This window comes from Populus trichocarpa, chromosome 5 (assembly GCF_000002775.5).
Source record: "Populus trichocarpa isolate Nisqually-1 chromosome 5, P.trichocarpa_v4.1, whole genome shotgun sequence".
Classification (NCBI taxonomy): Eukaryota; Viridiplantae; Streptophyta; class Magnoliopsida; order Malpighiales; family Salicaceae; genus Populus; species Populus trichocarpa.
In genome coordinates, this window is record NC_037289.2 from 15,138,358 (window position 1) to 15,158,689 (window position 20,332).

The 20,332-nt window shown below is 33.3% G+C and overlaps 1 protein-coding gene and 1 long non-coding RNA gene across 2 annotated transcripts; both read left to right on the top strand.

Annotated features, from left to right (window-relative positions):
• The first annotated feature begins 16,036 nt into the window (after positions 1-16,036).
• LOC112327568 (uncharacterized) lies at positions 16,037-17,185 on the top strand. The gene is made up of 2 exons (XR_002981876.2): positions 16,037-16,284; positions 16,754-17,185. It is a non-coding gene; the product is annotated as an uncharacterized LOC112327568 (long non-coding RNA).
• Positions 17,186-17,571: 386 nt separating this feature from the next.
• On the top strand, positions 17,572-19,640 carry LOC7468868 (transcription factor bHLH145). Its single transcript, XM_002306512.3, has 2 exons — positions 17,572-17,722; positions 17,815-19,640. Exon 2 carries the CDS (start codon positions 17,832-17,834, stop codon positions 18,927-18,929), a length of 1,098 nt encoding a protein of 365 aa, XP_002306548.1. The 5' UTR covers positions 17,572-17,722; positions 17,815-17,831; the 3' UTR covers positions 18,930-19,640.
• The last annotated feature ends 692 nt before the right edge of the window (positions 19,641-20,332 follow it).

Genomic DNA, 20,332 nt, shown 5'->3' on the forward strand with positions numbered 1-20,332 from the left:
CTCGATACATCCATGAACGATCATCCATGACTTCTATTGAACCTCTATAAAACATAACAAAAATATTGGTTTTCCCCAACATTATCCAACAAACTAAAACAACACTTATGTTAAATATTCATTATCAATTATCAACTATCAACATTCATACATACAAATTTATACATATATAAATTTACAGAAATCACAACTTCGAAATAGAATTGATAATAAATTAAACAAGACTCGTTAAACAAGCTATTAATTATTTATTTCATCACAACACATTTAATTCGGTGTAATTCAAACAAAATTTCAACAATTTACAAACAAATATAATTTGACAAAATCTAAAACAAACTATAACAACTACAAAATTATACATTCATACTACAAGTTTCTTTGACAAATAACAATTAAACAAGTACAAACATTAACAAAATACATATACTAAAACAATAAAATTCACATTTAAATATTAAAACTAAAAAGGATAGATTTACTTACAAAAAATGATAAAATCTACAAGAAACGGATATTATGACCACGTACAAGATATAAGAAACTTGAGTGCTTGTGTTGAGAATAGTGGAGAGTTGGGATGGGTGGTTGGCTGCAGTTTGGGAGGGGAGCGGTGGGATGGGAAAGAAGAAGGAGAAACAGAGGAAGAGAGTGTCTGCAGGTGGGTGGGTATATAATGGTTTTTTCCGATGGAATCACCGACGGCTTCATTCGATCGGTGATTCCGTCGGTGACAGTGCCACGTCACTGTACGGCTATCTCAGTTTGAATCCCTCGGTCATTCCGTCGGTAAAATAGTCTGACGTCACCACGCCGTTGCATATTTCCAGACAAACTGTATACCCCGTCAGAGAAACGGTTGGTATATACCGACGGAATATTTTCGTCGGTATATACCAACCGTTTAGCCGACGGATCTAGGCCGTCGGTATATACCGATAAATTTTGAGACGGAATTATAATTACCGATGGAAAAATTCTGTCGGTAATTCCGTTGGTTTTCTCCGGTTTTCTGGTAGTGAAAAAATGGAAGGATGCCTTTGTCACGCGGGGAATCACAGGCATCATATTTGGTGTCTCTCTATGGAAGATATACTGACTACAGCTATCATGAAAATGTTTAATTTATCTTTCGGTCCGCGAATCTAAAGTATTTCAAAATAGATGTTTAATTTTATTATTTCTACATAACTGGGCCTTAAAAGATTTTCTAATAAATGAGTAAACATTGGCTCAAGATTTACCGTTTATGATAGTAAATAGCTGTGTGGCCGGCGTCTAATTACTACAAGATGCTAACACATGCAGAGGAGAAGGAGTCGGAAATCAGACTGATAAGCCACGCCTAGTTTCTCAGAATTCCTGTTCAGGGTAACAGTACTTCAAAATGGACTGGTAAATATGGATGCGTGCTCCATGTGGGTGTATTTGCTAACTCAAAATGGGGTCTTAGGGTTTCTGTTTCTTGATTCTTGAACGGAAATTAAATACATGGAATTTTCTGCATGATAATAAAAACTAATGACGAGACAGAGCACTGAGCACTGAGCACGAACTCATCATTCCTACGTGAAAAGGGGGTTAGCTTCGTAACATAGCTGTTCTCTAATTAACATGATAATTGCATCCCAGTTAAACAAAAAGCAAATGGTAATCAAAGTCCATGATGGCAGATTTCAATGGGTTGGTAAAAGGAAGTCGAGCTATAAGCCAACTAATTATGTCTCTTAATTAATCCCCTTTTGAACGCAATAAAATGAGACGAGCTAGCTAGCTAATTTAGGGTTACCAATACCCTTATAATTACTCGTCAAAACTCAACTGTCATCGGTACCTAAAATAATGTGTTTTCCTTCCACTATGATTACATGAAATTTGTTATAATTACTCCTATTTTAAAACCACATATATCCTCGTGTGAAAAATATTATTCATGACTCACGCATAAAAACAATTGCTGGGTCAGAAAGAAGGAATGGCAAAACAATTATCGTGGACATTTAATTGTTTTAATTGGGTGCTATGCATTTATAGCAAGTAGGCTATAATGATGAATAGAAAAATATAAGGAGGCTACGGTGAATATTATTAATATATTTGTTATTCCCACGTAGTGAACCGGTGGTTCTAGCAAGTATTTTGGGGGTTGACTTGGTACCTAATGCCGTAGTGATGTTTAAATGGTGTTTCAATCCAGCTCTGTTGGGCGAAATGATTAAAGCCATTCTCCATTTCTAGTATGTCAAAAACCATATCATTCTGCTACAAAAAAAGGATTTCTTCGAGCCGTTTCGGTATCTGAAAGAAAGGAAGAAAGGGTGGGAAGTTAACTTCAACATCACATCTGTAAGATTGCGATGCGAAGGTTTCTGTTTTGTAGTCATCAAAGGGATATGGAAGCGCAACAACCACATCTAAATGATGTTCCTTCACATTGCAGCACTGCATGTGGTGCCTGCCCCCCCATCAAAGCAAATATATAGGTCTGCAAATTAATTATACGTGTCTTTGTGCATGCATAAACCTTAATATCAAAATCTTAATTTCCCACAATAGATAAGAAAATATTCAATCCTTTCTCATGATGAACATCAGCATAACCACACTTGATACTTGCCCATTGTGTTTGGACCTTGTCATTGACATCATAAGTGTGCTCATTTCATGTGTTTGATGATGGAGTTTTGATCCAATTTTCAAACCTAACCACCTTACTCTTTATATCCTATCTCGAGCCACTGAACTTAACTTCCACATTAACACCCCCTTAAAATAAGTAAGTAAAAAAGAGGGTTGACACTGCTTTTTGGTAAAATATGGCAATAGACATAAAGTAGAGTGGGATAAAAGTCTAAGAAAGTGAGTGGTGTTGAGCTTATAATATTTGAGAGAGGGGGCCATGGCTTCCCTCCTTTTGGCCCTCTTTTGTGTATTGGTTTGTGGGTATTGTTAAAAGCATAATGCGTATTATCTTTCTTAGTGCGTATTGTTTTTAGCTTTCCAAGCGTGGATGTTTTTGTTGGAGAACCCACAGCCAAATTAATGGCTCCATGGTTTCATGCCCGCGCAAGTTCCCCCACCAAGAATCTTCCTATATGTTAATGCATGACCGTTTCTGAAGGGATTTTTTTTCCTTAAATCTTCCTCTCAAGGGAAGTAAATTAATTTATTAATTGGAAACGTCAGTCAATGCTAGCCTTATAGGTGGCTCATCTTCATGCATATCTATCGGCTCGATCAAAACTTTTCCTTTTGTTTAGTTATAAGTATGATCAATAAACTAGTTTTCGTGGCAGAAAACACGAGAAATAACCTTGATTTGTTTAGATGAAAGCCACTGCTCTTTATTGTTATGCTCCAATAAAAATCACTAAAACAATTGGTTTATATTGGATCCATGTGTCATGATGTATCACATTGTTGATGTATCAAGAGCATTAATCATGCCTCCATCAACCTTTAATTAATGGAGCAGCACAAACCAATATCCAATTTATTGTCGTGAATCATGGAAGTAAAGCGATCATCAAGACTCAATAAACCCCAAATCAGATGGTAACAAATGGGTAACTTATGTTCATGCATTGATCCAGATCGCCTTCAAACATGGATGATATTCCACTAGGAAACGAATATGTAACTGATCTCATAGTAAATGTTATGTACTGGCGCTTTACATGGAATCATCCATTAATTTTATCTTCTCGGTGGGTGCGGTGCTACTAAGCCTTGAGCTTGTATCAAAACAAACTCATACCTTTTCTTTCTTCTTAGTTTGTTATAAGTGGTCGATCCACCATTGTCGTGCCATTGCTAGATATCTCGATATTACACTCAAGAAAGCAACAACGTTTAGGTGGGTGATCAGTAAGTAACTCGGTGACAAAACGAGAGTGACAATAACACTCGACACGTGGAGGAATCCCTGGCCTTGCATGTATCTCATTTTGTATTTACACACGGAGCAGCGCCACCAAAAGGGTAGACCCGATGGGATTGGGAGGGAGTAGAGCTCAGAGCTTGATTAAGCATGGTTATTGTTCCCTCCACTCCAAACAAGAGGGGATCGATGAGAGCATGCATATTATTATCCATTGTTTATTCTTAACCTGCATATATTATTGGGGCAATGGACATCTTCTTACCTGTGGTTGTGCATAAGATCTTCTTCAGGTGATCAAATCATGGTTCTTATGCTATTTTGTGGGTGGGTGCGGTGCGACCCCATGCCTGCTTCATAGAGTATACTTCTTTTTTCCTGCCCTGCTCTGATTACTTTATGGCAAATAATAAATAAGAAGGGAAAATACATGTTGTTTCCTAGGTTATATTATTAGAAAACGAATACCATTAGTTTTATGGAGGGTCACTTTTAAACATTGCTTATTTCTTCTTCTTCTTCTTCTTCTTTGTTATGAAAACAAATAAATGTTTACGTTTATGGAGTTAAATAAATAAAATCTAATTGAATTTAAAATCATGGAATTAAATAAATAAAAATGTTTGTACGTAAAAGATTGATGGATTTAATGAATAATGAGATGAAGAATTAAGTTAGGCCAATCCCTCCCTTGATGGCCATTTTGATGGTTCTGCCACATCCATGTATCACATCGATAATAATAATAATAAAAAAAAAAGAGTATTAATCTATAGGTCTTTTTACCCTTCCCAGGCCTAGAGTAAGGCAATTGATGGATAATATCCATGGCTTTTTCTGTCCGGTGGAGCGTGAGATTACTGTGTATTTTGAAAAATTATTAAAAAAACACTAAAAATATATCAACACTTTATAATTATTAAAAATATAATATTTTTCAAGAACAAATAAATTTCAAAAAGATCGCACTTCAAATCAAGGCATTAATATGATGACCCAAGGGCTAATGCGGATCAGTGGGACCGATCATCTTTCTATAATCATGGTTTGAATGGTCAAGCATCAAATTATTGGTGTTCATGTGAAACATAGGATCCCATGCCTTTCTACTTTCTACTTCCTACTTCCGTTCTTTCATTTGCAAAGTTGGTTTTACAACCATCTTCTGTTTTCATCCTAGAAAAGGATAAAAATAATAATAAAAAAACCTTCGCCATGCTCCTTTTCCATTTAGGTTGTATTTATTTTTGTATTTTAAAAGTGTTTTTGAAAAAATTTAATTTAATTTAATTTTTTTTTTATTTTAAATTAATATTTTTTGATTTTTCAGATCTTTTTAATGTGTTGATGTCAAAAATAATTTTTAAAAAATAAAAAAACTTTATTTTGATGCATTTTCGAGTAAAAAACACTTTAAAAAACAACCGCTACCACAATCCCAAACACCCTCTAATCCGTGAAGGCTGGACCAAATTTTGTTGTGGAGTTAACAAAACCACTAAAAATATGGGTAAAACAGTGAAATATCTGGGTTTTTTTTCAAACTTTTTTCTTTCAATTTAATTTTTCTACAGCACAGTTACATGAAATTAGATTCCAAATTATCATATAAATACATAATTAAAAAACAAATGACTGAAAAGTAAAACACAGAGAAAATTCATGTCTCACACCAAATTCACGATAATCTTCATTTCGATTCAAAAGTTCATTTTATTTATTTTTCAGTCCCTGATTTTGAGAGATAAAGAGCAAGATGCCTGAAATGGTGAGGAAAGAGAAATTTGTAGGTTAGGCCACTTTTTGGCGAAAAAACCCATTGTTCTTAATGTTAACAAGTTCCTTTCGAAGAGTAAAGCTTGATGGTGGTGTTTTTTTAAAAAACAAATCACTGGGAAAGGAGATATAGCTTGATTTGGAGATTTTTTATTTGGTCGATTATTGCTTGTTGGGTTGTTTTGGAGTGTTTTGGGGTTATTAGGTGGTTTGAAAAGAATTTTTATGGTGTTTTGGAAGTGTTTTTAGGTGAAAATAAATTTTCAACCCAAACCTCCCATTTTTTAGCCACCACTGTGGGTTGCGACCCATCAGACGACGCTTTGTCTGTTATTTCTGTTTTAAAAAAATAAGGGTCATCCGCTCCCTAAAAAGTAAAAAAATAATTGGCCTAGGCATGCGGGGCCACTTAAACCTGCATTTATGGGCTCATTTTTTGCTATTTTTTATATTTTAATTTTTTTTCCAATTACATCCTTTTGTGTTGAGTTTTTATTGAATTTTTTAAAATTTTATCTTTCAATATTTGATTGATTTTATCATATAATAATAAAAAAAAGAAATAATTTAATCCAATGGAGTCCATGATTAGAGTTAACCTAGCTTTTTTTTTCTTTGATTTTTCTTACTTTGGACCTGCCAAATTGACAGGGCCACATCAAGGCAATTCCCATGCTATTTGATTTGAAATTTGGGCTAGACAAAGAATCAAATCGAGAGATTTCAAGTTTGACTCAGTATATCGTATTTAATAATAATGCAAAAAGTTTCTTATGACTTAGATATTATTATTTATATATTCAATTTTTTTTATACAAGCCGCGACATGTAGTGGGAAGTGACCTAGTTACTTACTAAATCAACTGATATTGCCTTGTTTTTTATTTTTATTTTTTTGAAAAAAATAAACTTGGTAATAACTTGTTTGTTGTATCTATATATGTGATTGCATCTAGAGATGTTAATGGTTATCTATGATTTGGGTTGTAGTACTAACTATACACATACTCGAATCCTAAACTACTATGTATACATAATACAAACCTGACTAGAATGGGTTTTGGATACCTGAATCATCTCAATCGAGTTTTAGATATCTATTTGGGTTCCTATTGCTAGAAAAAGATCAATCTTAGTTGTAGATCCACACAGCCAAACCATAAACTTCCATAAAGTCACCTCAAACTTATTGATTACAAGCTTCTTGTTGTTATTGGTGTTGTTGTTATTACATCTGGTGTCGTCATTGTGATCTTAAAAATAGCACAATTGAAGAGAAAATGTTGTTGGAATCGGTGTTTTCTATATAAAAAAAAGAGTTGGTTCGAACAACATATCAAAAATGAGTTATGCAGGTTGGTTAAATCAAATAAATCCCTAAATAGCATGATTTTGTGAAGAATACAAAGAGTATCTTTAGGGCCCAAATCCTACTCAGGCAAATGCAGATCCAAAAAAGAGTTATGGGATAGCTCAAAATCACGATCAATTAGCATTGTGTTTTTTTTTCTAAAAGGTAAAGATGAACTGATTTTCACTTTAGAGCCTTATACAATGCAAACAATGAGTACAAATCAAGTTTATGGAAGTATTTTTAATGGGCGCCCTAGTGATAAGAGTGAAGCAAAGCCTTTTCTGCAACTGAAGCCAAACAACTATGAGTTTCAATGCTGAAGTGTTGTAGGTGGTTTGTAGTAGTCGAATGATTTAGAATTTGAGGTTTAATGTATAGTGTTTAAATTTTTTTTTTTTGGATATACCAAGAGAAAACGATGTGGGGATCAACATTTTCTCGACAAAAAAAAAAAACCAGTTTTAACAACGTTCTCTTTATTATAAACTATGTTTCAAGAAGCATACAATAATAAAACAATATAATTAATAAAGAGTAAATAGAATATATAAGAACAATGGAGATTAGGGAGAAGAAGAGAGAGCACTTTTATTTCATATGAATTTGTAGTTATATGTGTGTATATTATTCTCTCAACAATGCTCCTATTTATAGGCACATGTACATAAATATTTGTAAGCTCAAAGGTCATAAGAAAATGTAGATTCAAATGAATTTGGAGAGCTTCAAATGAACTTGATGAAGATGAATGAACATAATAATGAAGGGGGTGTAGGAAGGCACCTAAACATCCATATACAATGTATGATTTTATAACACTATTTAGCTATGCTATTTTTTAAATCTTTATTTTTTTTACCTGTGACACTCTCCTATTTTATTTTCCAAAATGGGCTAGATTGTTTTATATAAAAAAGTAAAGTAATATGTGAGTTATATGAAACCTTCGCCTCTCATAATATAAGCATAATATACATAGGTAACCTTATAATTGATATAAAAACATTAAATATTGATTTTTATATTAATAAGATTTTTTGTATGATCTTTTCTATGCATATTCATTTAAAAAACAAACAATGAATAGTTGAAATTAACAAAGTACGATGATTAATAAAAAAAAATTCATCATTTATAAATAAATGGATTTGAATATGTAAAATATTTAAGAAATCAATGCATTTTTTATTTTTTTTCAAATTAACAACCATGTTTGGTTCCAATGCTCAATCTCAATTAATATTAATATCTTCTCATCTTCAAAACAAAAAAAATCAAATTTGAACATCTTTTATATAACAAAAAAAAATTATACAAATATCTCAAAATACTTCTAATATTAATGCAAAAATCACATATATAAATGCAAAATCACATAGAATACAAAGTTTTTAAAATCTTAATATATCACAAATTTAATTTACTTCTACAAATTTTAAAGTTAAAAAATTAACAAAAAACTAAAAGAGAAGGGGGGATTTTACTATACCCCTCCTCATAAAACAATATTCACTATAACAATGTTTTTTTATCTTTCTTTATTTTTTTTCTCAATTTATATAAATTTTTTAATTTCAATTACATCCTTCAACATTAGGTTTATTAGGGATTAGGCTTCATAATTTTTTTAATTTATTTTTTATGGGGTTATTTTAGTCTTATGACTTAGACCGCTAGTTTCACTACCAAAGACAAACAAAATCACTGACGGAAAAAATCCATCAATATTTTGAGGTGATATTTACTGACCGAATTGCTTTCATCGCCAAATCCGTTTGTATTTACCAATAAAAATATTTTATTAGTAAATACCGAGGGAATTCCAGTCGGAATAAAAGAAATTTTAAAAAACTAAAAAGTATGATGACATGTAATTTTTTATGGATGCTTTTATCGATGAAATTATAGATGGATTCAAACAGCCAAAATCGTACAATGACATGTCACTCATACCGACAGAATTACCGCCGGATTGATAGAGAGAAACAATCTGTCGGTAATTCCATCGATAATAGTTAATATATGACCTGACTGTTGACCCTCTCCCCCTATTTCTCCTTCTTTCCCTCTGCAACTAACCCCCCCGGTGCAATTTGCAACTAACAAACAAACCCCTCTTCCTCCCAACATCCCATCCCATCTCATCTCAACACAACTCATCCTTCCTCAACCTTTCCAGTCACAATATCATTTTTATTACGGATTTTTTAAGTAAGTAAATCTATCATTTTTTTTTTAAATTTGAACACAATTTTGAAATGTCAAATTTTTTATTACATATTTTTGTAGTATATATATTTTGTTTGGATGTTTACTTGTTTTAGTGTTTTTTCTCAAACAAACTTATTGTATGCATACATGTTTTTGTACATGTTATGGTTTGTTTTAGATTTTATAAAATTGTACTTATTTGTAAATTGTTGAACTTATGTCAAATTACCGACTTAGGTATGTTGTGATGATATAAATAATAGCTTGTTTAAAGGGTCTATTTTATATTTTGTCAATTTTATTGTCGAGTTGTAATTTCCGTAAATTAATGTGTATAAATTTGTATGTACATTGATAATTGATAATGAATTAAGAAAAGTATGAAAGTAGGTTGATTATTTATTTAATGTTGTTAATTAATACATATTGTTTTCATCATTATTTGATATATATATATATATATATATATATATATATATATATATATATATATATATATATGTAGAGAGAGAGAGAGAGAGAGGTTTGATAGAAGTCATGGATGTATCGAGATTCACATCAAGGATTGCGGAGGATAGATTATTGTAATGGGGTTCAGAGTTTTATTAATTACACAACATCTATTTCAAGAAATATTAATGGAGGCGGTATTAGGTGTTCATGCAAGAGGTGCAAAAATAAAAAGTTTCTTCATCCAGATGTTGTAACGAGGGTTCATGGAGGAATATCTGTGTTGATATGCACATAGAGAACCATTTGTTCCTCATGAGATCATGGTAGAAATGATGGTTGGGTCAACTTCTAGTGCTAACAACGTGGATGGAGTTGAAACTTACAACAGTAATCCTTATAGGACTATGGTTATAGATGCGATGAAAATGAATCAAGATCATGCCCGTCAATGTTCAATCATAGATGAAGAACCTAATAAGACACGACCAGGTTTTTTGATCTTTTGAAAGATTCTGACGAACCATTATGGGATGGCTACACAAATCACAGTAAATTATCAGCTGTTGCATAGGTGTTTGCTATCAAGTCGGATTATGGGTTGAGTGAGGCCGGTTATGAGAGAATTGTTGAATGGGTGAGAAGCATTTTACCTGAAAGGAACATGCTGAAAGAGAACTTCTATACTGCTAAGTCCATGATGAAACCCCTTAATCTAAGATACCAGAAAATTGACATGTGTCCAAACTTCTATATGATGTACTATCTTAAAAATACTGAGTTGACTTGATAGAACATGTGGGCATTCCCGTTATAAATCCAGAACTGACAGGGGAAAGACTCTTGTAGCATATAAAAAACGTAGATATTTCCCAATCACACCTAGACTACAAAGAATATTTATATTACCAAAGACTGCTAAGCACATGACATGGCACCAATCATATGATACGGTGGATGGAGTGATGGTGCACCCTTCCAACGATGAAGCATGGAAACACTTTAACAGAGTACATCCTTACTTTTCAGCTCAATCAAGGAACGTGCGTCTTGGGCTATGTACAAACAGATTCAATATATTCGGGTCATTTGCTGCTCCTTATTCTTGGTGGTCGGTTATACTAACGGTTTACAACTTGCCACCGGGAATGTGTATGAGGCCTGAGTTCATGTTTTTATTTACGGTCATACCCGGCCCTAATAATCCAGGCCGGAATATAGATGTTTGTCTTTGATCGTTAATTGATGAGTTAATGGAATTGTGGTCCTCCGAGGCGTTGACTTATGATGTATCAATGAAATAAAATTTTCTTATGAGGACACCTTTGATGTGGACTATTAATAAATTTACGGCTTATGGAATGGTTTTTAGTTGAAGCACGCATGAAAAGCTAGCATGTCCATACTGCATGGAAAACAACTAGATATTCACGCTAAGAAACAGGGGTAAAGCGTTTTTTTTACTGCCACCAGCATTTCTTGCCAACGAATCACATGTACAGAAATAACATATAGGATTTTTTTTTTGGCAAAGTTAAAAAGGATGTTGCACCCCCGCTTCTTTCTATGAAGAATTGTATGATGTGGTGTTAGACTGTGGTGACATTGTGTTTGATTTTCCAATCCGGTAAGCCGAAGTTTCTTGGTTTTGGTTTGACCTATAACTGGGTAAAGCGAAATATTTTCTATGAGCTTCCTTATTGGAAGACCAATCTTCTCTGTCATAACCTTGACGTTATGCATATAGAAAAAAACGTGTTTGGAAACATTTTCAACATGGTCATGGACGTGAAGGGAAAGACAAAGGATAACATCAAGACTAGAATGGATATAGCGTTGTTTTGTCACCGTAAAAATATGAAGTTGGTTTATGTTGGGTCACGGGTCACAAAGCCCAAAGCAAGCTTCGTCTTAAACAAGAATGCACAACTACTAGTGTACCAATGGCTGAAGAGTCTGTGTTTTCCCGATGGACATGCCTCAAACATATAAAGGTGGTCAATTTGGAGGATTGCAGATGGTATGGATTGAAGAGCCATGATTGCCACGTGTTTATGCAAACACTCATTTCATTAGCTTATCGTGATTTATTGTCAAAGGGGATATGAGATACACTCACGGAGATCAGTCATTTCTTTAGAGATATATACTCCAGCAAGTTGTAGACACAATACATTGAGAGGCTAAAAACAAATATTATCAAGACAATATGCAAATTTGAGATGATATTCCCTTCATCGTTTTTTGACTCGATGGAACATCTATCCATACATTTATCGTATGAGGCAAAATTTGGAGGCTCAACTATTTTTCTCCTTTTTCCTTATCTATTATTTTCTCAAAGTTATCTTTTAACTTTGGGTTGATTAGGAATTAGGCCTTGTTGTTTTTTTTTTATTTGTTTTCCATGAAGTTATCTCCATCTCATAACTCGGGTCATTAGTTTGGTTAGTTAACCCAGGTAGATTCGAACTATTTTTATGTCCTCTTTTTAATTGAATCTTTTTTTTTTAATTTTATCTTTCAACACTGAGTTGATTAGGAATTGAGCTTCATAATTTATTTTAATTTGATTTCTATTAGGTTATCTCAATCTCATGACCCAAGTAGCGGGTTTGACAGGTTAACCCAAGTTAACTTTGATTATTTTTTTTATCTTTTATTAATTGATTTTATTTCAATTTCATCCTTCAACATTGATTTTATTCAAAATTAAGCTTCATAATTTGTTTTTATTTATTTTTTATGGGGTTATTATGATCTCATGCGTGGCACGTAGATTGACAGTTTAACCTAAGTTGATCTGAATAAATCCAATATGTTTTCATCTCAATATTTATATAAAAAAATCTCATCTAGAATATTTATTTTTAGTTAAACTATGTTTTTACCGATCATGTAGGTTGCCTTTAGATCCACCAAGTCAAACGAGTCACATTAGATCAATCTCCACACAGTTTAATTCTTTTTTTTTACTAGCAAAAACATTAGCAATGCCCAGATATTTTTTTCTTATGTAAAAAAAATAAAATTGATCTCATTCGTAGCATAGCACATACCAAAGATCTAGTCTTTCTTATAATAACAAAAGATATTGTAAAAAAAAAGGGAAATAGGTTTGAACTAGATTATTGGTTTTACACTATCTATTGTTGTTATAAGAAAGATTAGGTATTTGGTCTGCATTACGCTGTGAGTTGGATTAATTATTTTTTAACGTAAAAATATATTTATGCGTTGCTAATAGTTTTTCTAGTAGAAAAAAATTAAAACTATATGAGGATTAACCTAATATGACTTAGTTGACTTGATAGATCCAAAAACAAAATGACTACTAAAAATATAGTTTGACTAAAAATAAATATCCAAGATGATATTTTTTATAAATATTGGATCGACAACATATTGGATCGATTCGGGTCAACCTGCCAATCCTCCAAACTTGTGATCAAAGTCATGAAACAAGGATAACCTCGTAGAAAACAAATCGAAATAAACTCAATGTTGAAGGATGAAATTAAGAGGAAAAAAAACCAATTAGAAAATGGGAAAAAAAACTCAAGTCAACTAAGTCAATTCGTTAAACTCACAATCTGGGTCATGAGATTAGGATAACCTTATAAGAAGTAAATTGAAAAAATTATGAATCTCAATCCCCAATAAACCTAATATTGAAGGATAAAATTGATAAAAAAAAAACACGAAGAACCAACACGAGTTAACTCGTGAAACCCATGACGCGAGTCATGAGATGAGGATAATCTCATAAAAAGCATATTGAAACAAACCACAAAACCTAATTATCAATCAACCCAATGTTGAAGGATGAAATCGAGAAAAAAAAAGTCAATTAAAAAAGGAGAAAAAAAACTCGAGCTAATCAAGTTAACTCGTCAAACTTATATAAAGTAAATTCTAAAAAAAATAAAACTAAATCCTCATTAAACCTAACATTGAAGGATGAAATTGAAATTGAGAAAAAAAAATTATATATATAAAAAAAGCTAAATGAAGGGGGGAAAACATTATTTTAGTGAATAGCGTTGTGTGAGAAGGGGTACAATAAAATCCTATTTTCCTTTAGTTTTCTTTTTTGTTAATTGTTAAAGCTAATGTTAATGAATTGGAAAAACATATGAAAACATTAAAACATAGATTGTATAAAATAAAAAAGCTAAATGAAGAGAAAAAAATATTATTTTAGTGAATAGTGTTGTGTAAGGAAAGGTACGGTAAAATTTCATTTTCTTTTAGTTTTTTTTTTTGTTAATTGTAATGTTAATGAATTGCAAGAACATTCGAAAAAAATAAAACATATACTGTAAAAAATAAAATAAAAAGATAAATTAAGGGGGAAAATATTATTTTAGTGAATAGTGTTGTGTGAGGAGAGGTACAATAAAATTCTATTTTTTTTCTTTAATTGATTTGTTTTGGTTAATTGTTAATGTTAATGAATTGCAAGAACATCTGAAAAAATAAGAAAAATTGTTAAATAAAAAAAAGGATAATTTGAGAAATTACAAAAAAACCTAAAAGGCATCAATCTTTTACTGTTTATCAAGACACAGATTACTGTAGATAAGATTAGTATAAAGATGATTTTACCCTTGCCAAAAAAACTGACTAAGTATGCAATTAGAGATAGAGATATCTTTTCCATGAGATACATTTGGCATTGCATATTTGATTGAGAGTAAAATGGTACGTGAATTTCTTTTTGCTACAGTATAAATATTATTTTGCTCTTAGGAGCACATAAATTAATCCTTAAGTGAGACGTTCTTCTGTCTCTTTAGATAAAAAAAAAAAAACACTAAGAGTACGACCATACCCTTGGGAGGGGAAAAATATACTTGCATAGAGGGACTTATTCATCGTTTTCTTTCATTAAAACAATTAAATGACAGAATTATACTTGGAATTCAAAAATTTAAAGGCTAATTACGAGAGTGTTTTGCTCTTTTTAGACTGGTTTTTTTTTTTATTCATGGATTTTAACAAGGGGTGTCTTGGTAATTTTAGGTTTAAGAATATTATTAAAAAATCATTACAAGCGTCAGCGCATGATGACCTCCATGCCATTCAAGTGGCGCGTGAGACCCCGTACAACAGCCAAAATCCTACTTTCATCGTGGCATTAGAAGCGGCGCGTCGTCCTCTTTCCAGTGATGTGACGCGTACTCACAGAGGAGGTTCGTTTGGGCTGTGGTGGAAGTTTTTTTTTTTCTTCTCTCTTTTCTCTCTCATTCCCTAGAAAATTGCGCCTGAACTTCTAAAAAACCAATTATATCATTCAATTTGTAATCTTATCGAATTGGCCCTCCTTTTAATTACTCTTTATTTGGCTTTCGAACCTTTTTGAAGTTTGGATTTTTTTCAATTTTATCCCAGTGCATTTTATTCAATTTGATTTTTTTTATCTTGTTTGGTCCCTCTACTTTTAATTGCTCTATTTATGTGATTTATATTTTTCTTGATTCTTTTTTTCTTTTAATTTCATCCATTTCTATTTTATTGCACTTGTTTTTTAATTTATTTTTTGTTCTTATTCTTTTGATTGCTATATTCTTATCATTTTTTTATTTATATTGTTTTTTCAATTTTATCCATCAACATTTAATTTCATTTGGTTTTCTATATAGTTTTGGTCCTCATTCTTTCAATAACTTTTTATTTCTTATCCTTTTCTTAGTTTTTAATGTTTTATAATTTAGCCCTTAATTATTTTCTTTCATTTTTTATACTATATTTGATCTGCATTGTTTGAGTTTTAAATTGTTTTATAGTTGGATATTTTAATATGTTATTTTTTTTGTGGTGGTTGCCTTCAAACGGGGCAGTCTTTTTATTAAAAATTAATTAAAAAAAACTCATTATTTGCCATTTGGTTTTTTATATGTTTTTTATTGAACTTTGATTTTTTTTACTAGGTCATCCTTTTGATATTTTTTTATCTAGATCTCATATAATGGGTTGTTGGTTCGTCAAATTACCCCAAGTTAACTCGGATTTTCTTTTTCAATGTTATATTTTTTGATGTTTTTTTTATCTTTGATATTATATTATTAGGCTTGGGTTATATTTTTAATTAATTTAATCAGAATTTTCTCGATTATATTCAGTGAATATTTTTTTAAAGTTGGAAAAGGTACTGTGCAGTAGAAAAACTGTAAGAAGAGGTCGCCTATTGTACAAGTCGGATTCCAAGAGTCCAAGCCAACAGGAGTGACTAACCATGGCCCATTAACCCAAGGTCATGATGCTCCTACCCCACACGGAGTGAGAGAGGGGGGAAGGGTTATCTTACGGTGCATCATGATTGTACACTAATGCCTTGCGTGCACTCCTCACTCACACACACACACGCACGCACGTATGAAACTCGCTTTTCTTTCCCTTCTTATCTCGTGTTTATTGTGTACTAGTACTGTCACTTTTCATTATTCCCACTCACAGGGACAATTCCGTCAATTTGTTTTCTATATAGTCTTTCCTTTCCGTTTTCTCTCAGCATTTCCACTTTGACTGTACTCTCTCTCTCTCCCTCTCTCTCGGTGCAGTGCGGTTTTTCGATCTGAGTTTGAAGTTCCAAGAATTCAGCGGCTAAAAGGTATTGTTTTTCACTGTAAGTTCCTCAACCATTTTCTGTTTCGTGGGTTTATTAATATTCCTTGATCGCTTTCACGAGATCCTCTGTTTTTCAAACCGGCTGGGCTGTGTTTATTTCATCTGCAGACTGTCTGGCTAGAAATGGGCTTTGTCTAGTATACTGCTGGGTCGGGTTATTGTTTTCTTTGAAGAAAATGAGATCTTCTAATGTTAGTTTCTGAGTTGTGAATCTGTTCTTGCTAGTTAATTTTTTGCCTAGCTATTTTCAATTATTTTAGTCTGTTGGTTTAGATGATAAATCTTAGGAAAAAATGGTACCACAGTAGTAAATGCTGAATTTCATTTCGGATTAATCCAATTTATTTCCTTATAAGATAATAAAAGGATGGTTTACTGTGAGACTCACTATGAATTTAAATTTCTCCATATATGTAAAAAATATGTTTCCATCTTAAAATCCTATTTTGCAGGGTTGATGAATTGGTTTTGGTGAAGGGAACAACTGTGGCGATATTCTTGGGAGAGAAACACTATGCGGTGGTTCCTGAGTCTTTCTATTGATGTGTATCGGAAAGTTATCTCATTGAATCTCTATTGTAAAGTTATCCTGTAAATTCCTTTACAAGCCTCGCCTTAAATTCTGAACGTTTTTCGTCTTGTAACTCGATGGGATCCACTTTCTTCGTTGTCGTTCCCTGTTACGTTCGTCAGATTAGCTGAACAGTAGCAAATCCAATATCCTCTCTGCTTTCTTTCTCATTTTGTTTCCTGGGTGAAAAATCTGATTGCTTGTTGTTTATTTCTTGGTCTGGTTATCCCTCCAGTTACGTGTATTAGGTGTCCCTTTGCTGACGATTAATCTAGTTTTCTGTGTTCAATTAATATTGTCCCTTTGTTTGTTCTTCTCTGGAATTTCGTTCTTTCTTTCTGTTATCAATATATTGAAGGGCTGGGAAGTAGTTATGGTGTGCCAAGCTGCGAGCCAAACAAATTTTCGGGCATTGAAACACGAAAACGGGATTGCTGGGTGTGCCACCATTATAGTTAGAGTTATAGCATGCTTTCAACCGCTTCAGGATTGCCAGGTTAGTCAAGTTAATTTTATTCGTTGGAACTTTTTTTTTTCTGGAGAAATTATGTGTACTTGTTTTGTGCCGTTCATTGGCTAAATATTCTCCTTTTTCATGCTTTAGATTCCGTGGTCTTCTTCACTTCTGTCTTTGTTAATAATTGGAAAGTTTATGATATGCCTTTCTTTTACTGATTTTTCGTTCTTTCATATTTTTCAGGCTGAATATTTCCGTCATCTGCTTAAACCTGTCACGTAGATTTAGTTTTCACTTTCGTTTTCAAGTTAAGCTGGATTGTTTTATTTTTTTCATTATTACTGAAAGAAGTAAGTGAACAGCCACTTCTACTACAGCAGAAATCCTTTTCCGGTGCGTTTTGCTTTGTCTGTTTGCATTAACTCAGTTTTGAATTCTCCTAGATTTCTTATAACGTGAATTTTTTTTCAATCCATGTATTGCAGGTGATTGTTGTGGTTAAATGGGAGAAGATTGGGGATCTCTGTTTCCTCAGCAGCGATTTAATTGGCAATCACCCAATTCAAATTACTTGGATGCTTCACTTGCCTTTGGGCAGCAAAATACTCTTCCTTTGCTTATGGATCCGAATACTAACATGGTCTTTACAAATGGGATCGGATATCCATTTACTGAGCTACTGCCCTCACAGGCTAGCCAGGAAAATGAACCTCGTGGATGGTTTCATGGTTTGCCTCACTTCCGACAGGCCTTAATGCCTCCTTCAAACTCTGTTCATAAAGAGAGAAGGCCTCGTTTAGACACTGTTCTCAAAGAGAAACTCCCAACTGCCCCTCATGACAATAAGGAGGACAACATGCCTAAGGCAGTCTCTGGCTGTGATCAGAAAAGATTGCTTGTTTTTGACCAGTCAGGTGATCAAACAACTTTGATCTTTAGTTCTGGAGTTGGGACTCCTGTCCAGTGCTTGAAGTCTTGGATACCAAAACCAACAGTTGGCTTTGATTTGAATAGGGAAATTCCTGGGGCTAAAGGTCAAAATTTTCATTTAGGACCAATCGCAAATGATGAATTTGTTGAAGATGATGGGATTGATATGCATGAGGACACTGAAGAACTGAATGCCTTACTTTACTCGGATGATGGTAGTGTTTGCTCTGAGGATGAAGTCACCAGTACAGGTCATTCACCTAGTACAATGACAACTCATGATAGGCGAGATTGGTTTGATGGAAGCGCAGAAGAGGTTGCTAGTTCTAATGGTTCAAACAAAAAGAGAAAGCTGTTTGATGGAGGCTATACAGATGCTCCATCACTCAAGGACACAGCTACTTCTGTAAAACCCACTAGATGTTTTGGGCACGAGGAAGATGTAGAATCCAGGTGTGACAATGGCACCAATTCTTTGTCACATGAAATGGGTTCAGAATCAGGCAACAAGAGGATGAGAAAAGAGAATATTCGTGAGACAATGAGCATTCTCCAGAACCTCATTCCAGGTGGAAAGGGCAAGGATGCAATTGTTGTTCTTGAAGAAGCAATTCAATACTTGAAGTCATTGAAGTTCAAAGCGAAAGCTTTAGGACTTGATGCTCCATGAGTATCAATACTTGTTATGCCAGTAATGCTAGGTAGTACTACCTGGTATTGTCCTATTATTAGTTAGATATTACTAGTGGTGTGTGCGGAATAAGTAAGGTGAAAAATTATGTTGGGGTTGATTTGAACAGGAGAACCAGTTCCTAGCGAAGGAGGTGAGTAATAGTGAAAGGAGGAAAGATTGGTGTCCATGTCTTGTAGCCTGTCTCAATTTCAATGTTCAATGACTCGAACTGCAAATCAGCAAGCTTTGGATTATGAAAAATTTGCTGCCGTCTAGAAAGAGGAATGGAATTGCAGCGTAATATGTCCCAATAAAGGAAGGTGAATCATTAAGCTATGTCTTAGGGTTTAGAGAGTAGCACTCACTCCTGGGCGTGGGGTGCTGGCTGTGAATGAGAAGACTAGTTGTTCTAGAGGGACCCCCATAAAGAGGATGTATGCACGCTTCTTGGGTGTGTCTTGGTTCCCAACTCATTCTTCCCTTTTTGTATTCTTATCGAAGATTTATGTTTTGTGGGGTTAATTCTTGTGATGTGTAACATTTGCACGAGTGAGGGATCCTTCATTTCACCTTGCAACTTCATATAGTGGCCCCAGCTCACCATTTCATGTATCCTTCCAAGTATTGTTGTAACTCAGGATGTACTACTATGGATTGTAATGGTATTGTAATTTGAATGTGGAAGAACCTTTGTGGTGTTTGTTTGCATGGGGCTATCTATGACTGTTCAATCTTGTGACTTTTTGTTTGTGATTATAGTAGTTTGGTTGGTTGGATGTAATTAATTTGCTTGGTTTTGCTGGTGTCTTTTATGCCTACGTACACGTGTCTCAATGCTCAAATTTCTGATACAAGACAGTGATGTGTTAATGTGTGATACCTTTTCTCTATGCAAGAGTGCGAAATTTTCCGTCTTTCTGGAGATGATGTCGCTGCGACGGGACCACAAAGATGCATTATTTTGGAGACGAAGCACATGTGAATCCGAGCACGGGTGTGGCCTATTTTCCTGCGAAACTGGGAAAAGAAAATTGCAATTAAGAAGGGGATGTTTCAACTCGTTTGAGGCCTCCACCTGGGCTCTTGAGTACAGTGGACATTTTTGTGTTATCTAGCGTTTGTTTACTGTAATTGAAAACAGAGGAGAGAAGATACAAAAAGATGAAGATTATAAAAATAGAGGATACAAGACATTACGAGAGACAAATATTTGTGTTTGGTTGGTGGTGTATAAAATAGAATGATTCATGTTTTTGTTTGGTTGATGATATAGAAAAAATAAAATATATAAAAATAATTTATTTTTTCAAACATGTTTTGTCGTCAAATTTATAAATTAAAATATATATATATATATATATATATGTTATTTTTTATTTTAATTTATATTGAGTGTTAAA

Bases quoted from the DNA above. Each gene is read 5' to 3' on its own strand.
- LOC7468868 (XM_002306512.3), top strand. From the start codon at position 17,832: ATGGGAGAAGATTGGGGATCTCTGTTTCCTCAGCAGCGATTTAATTGG.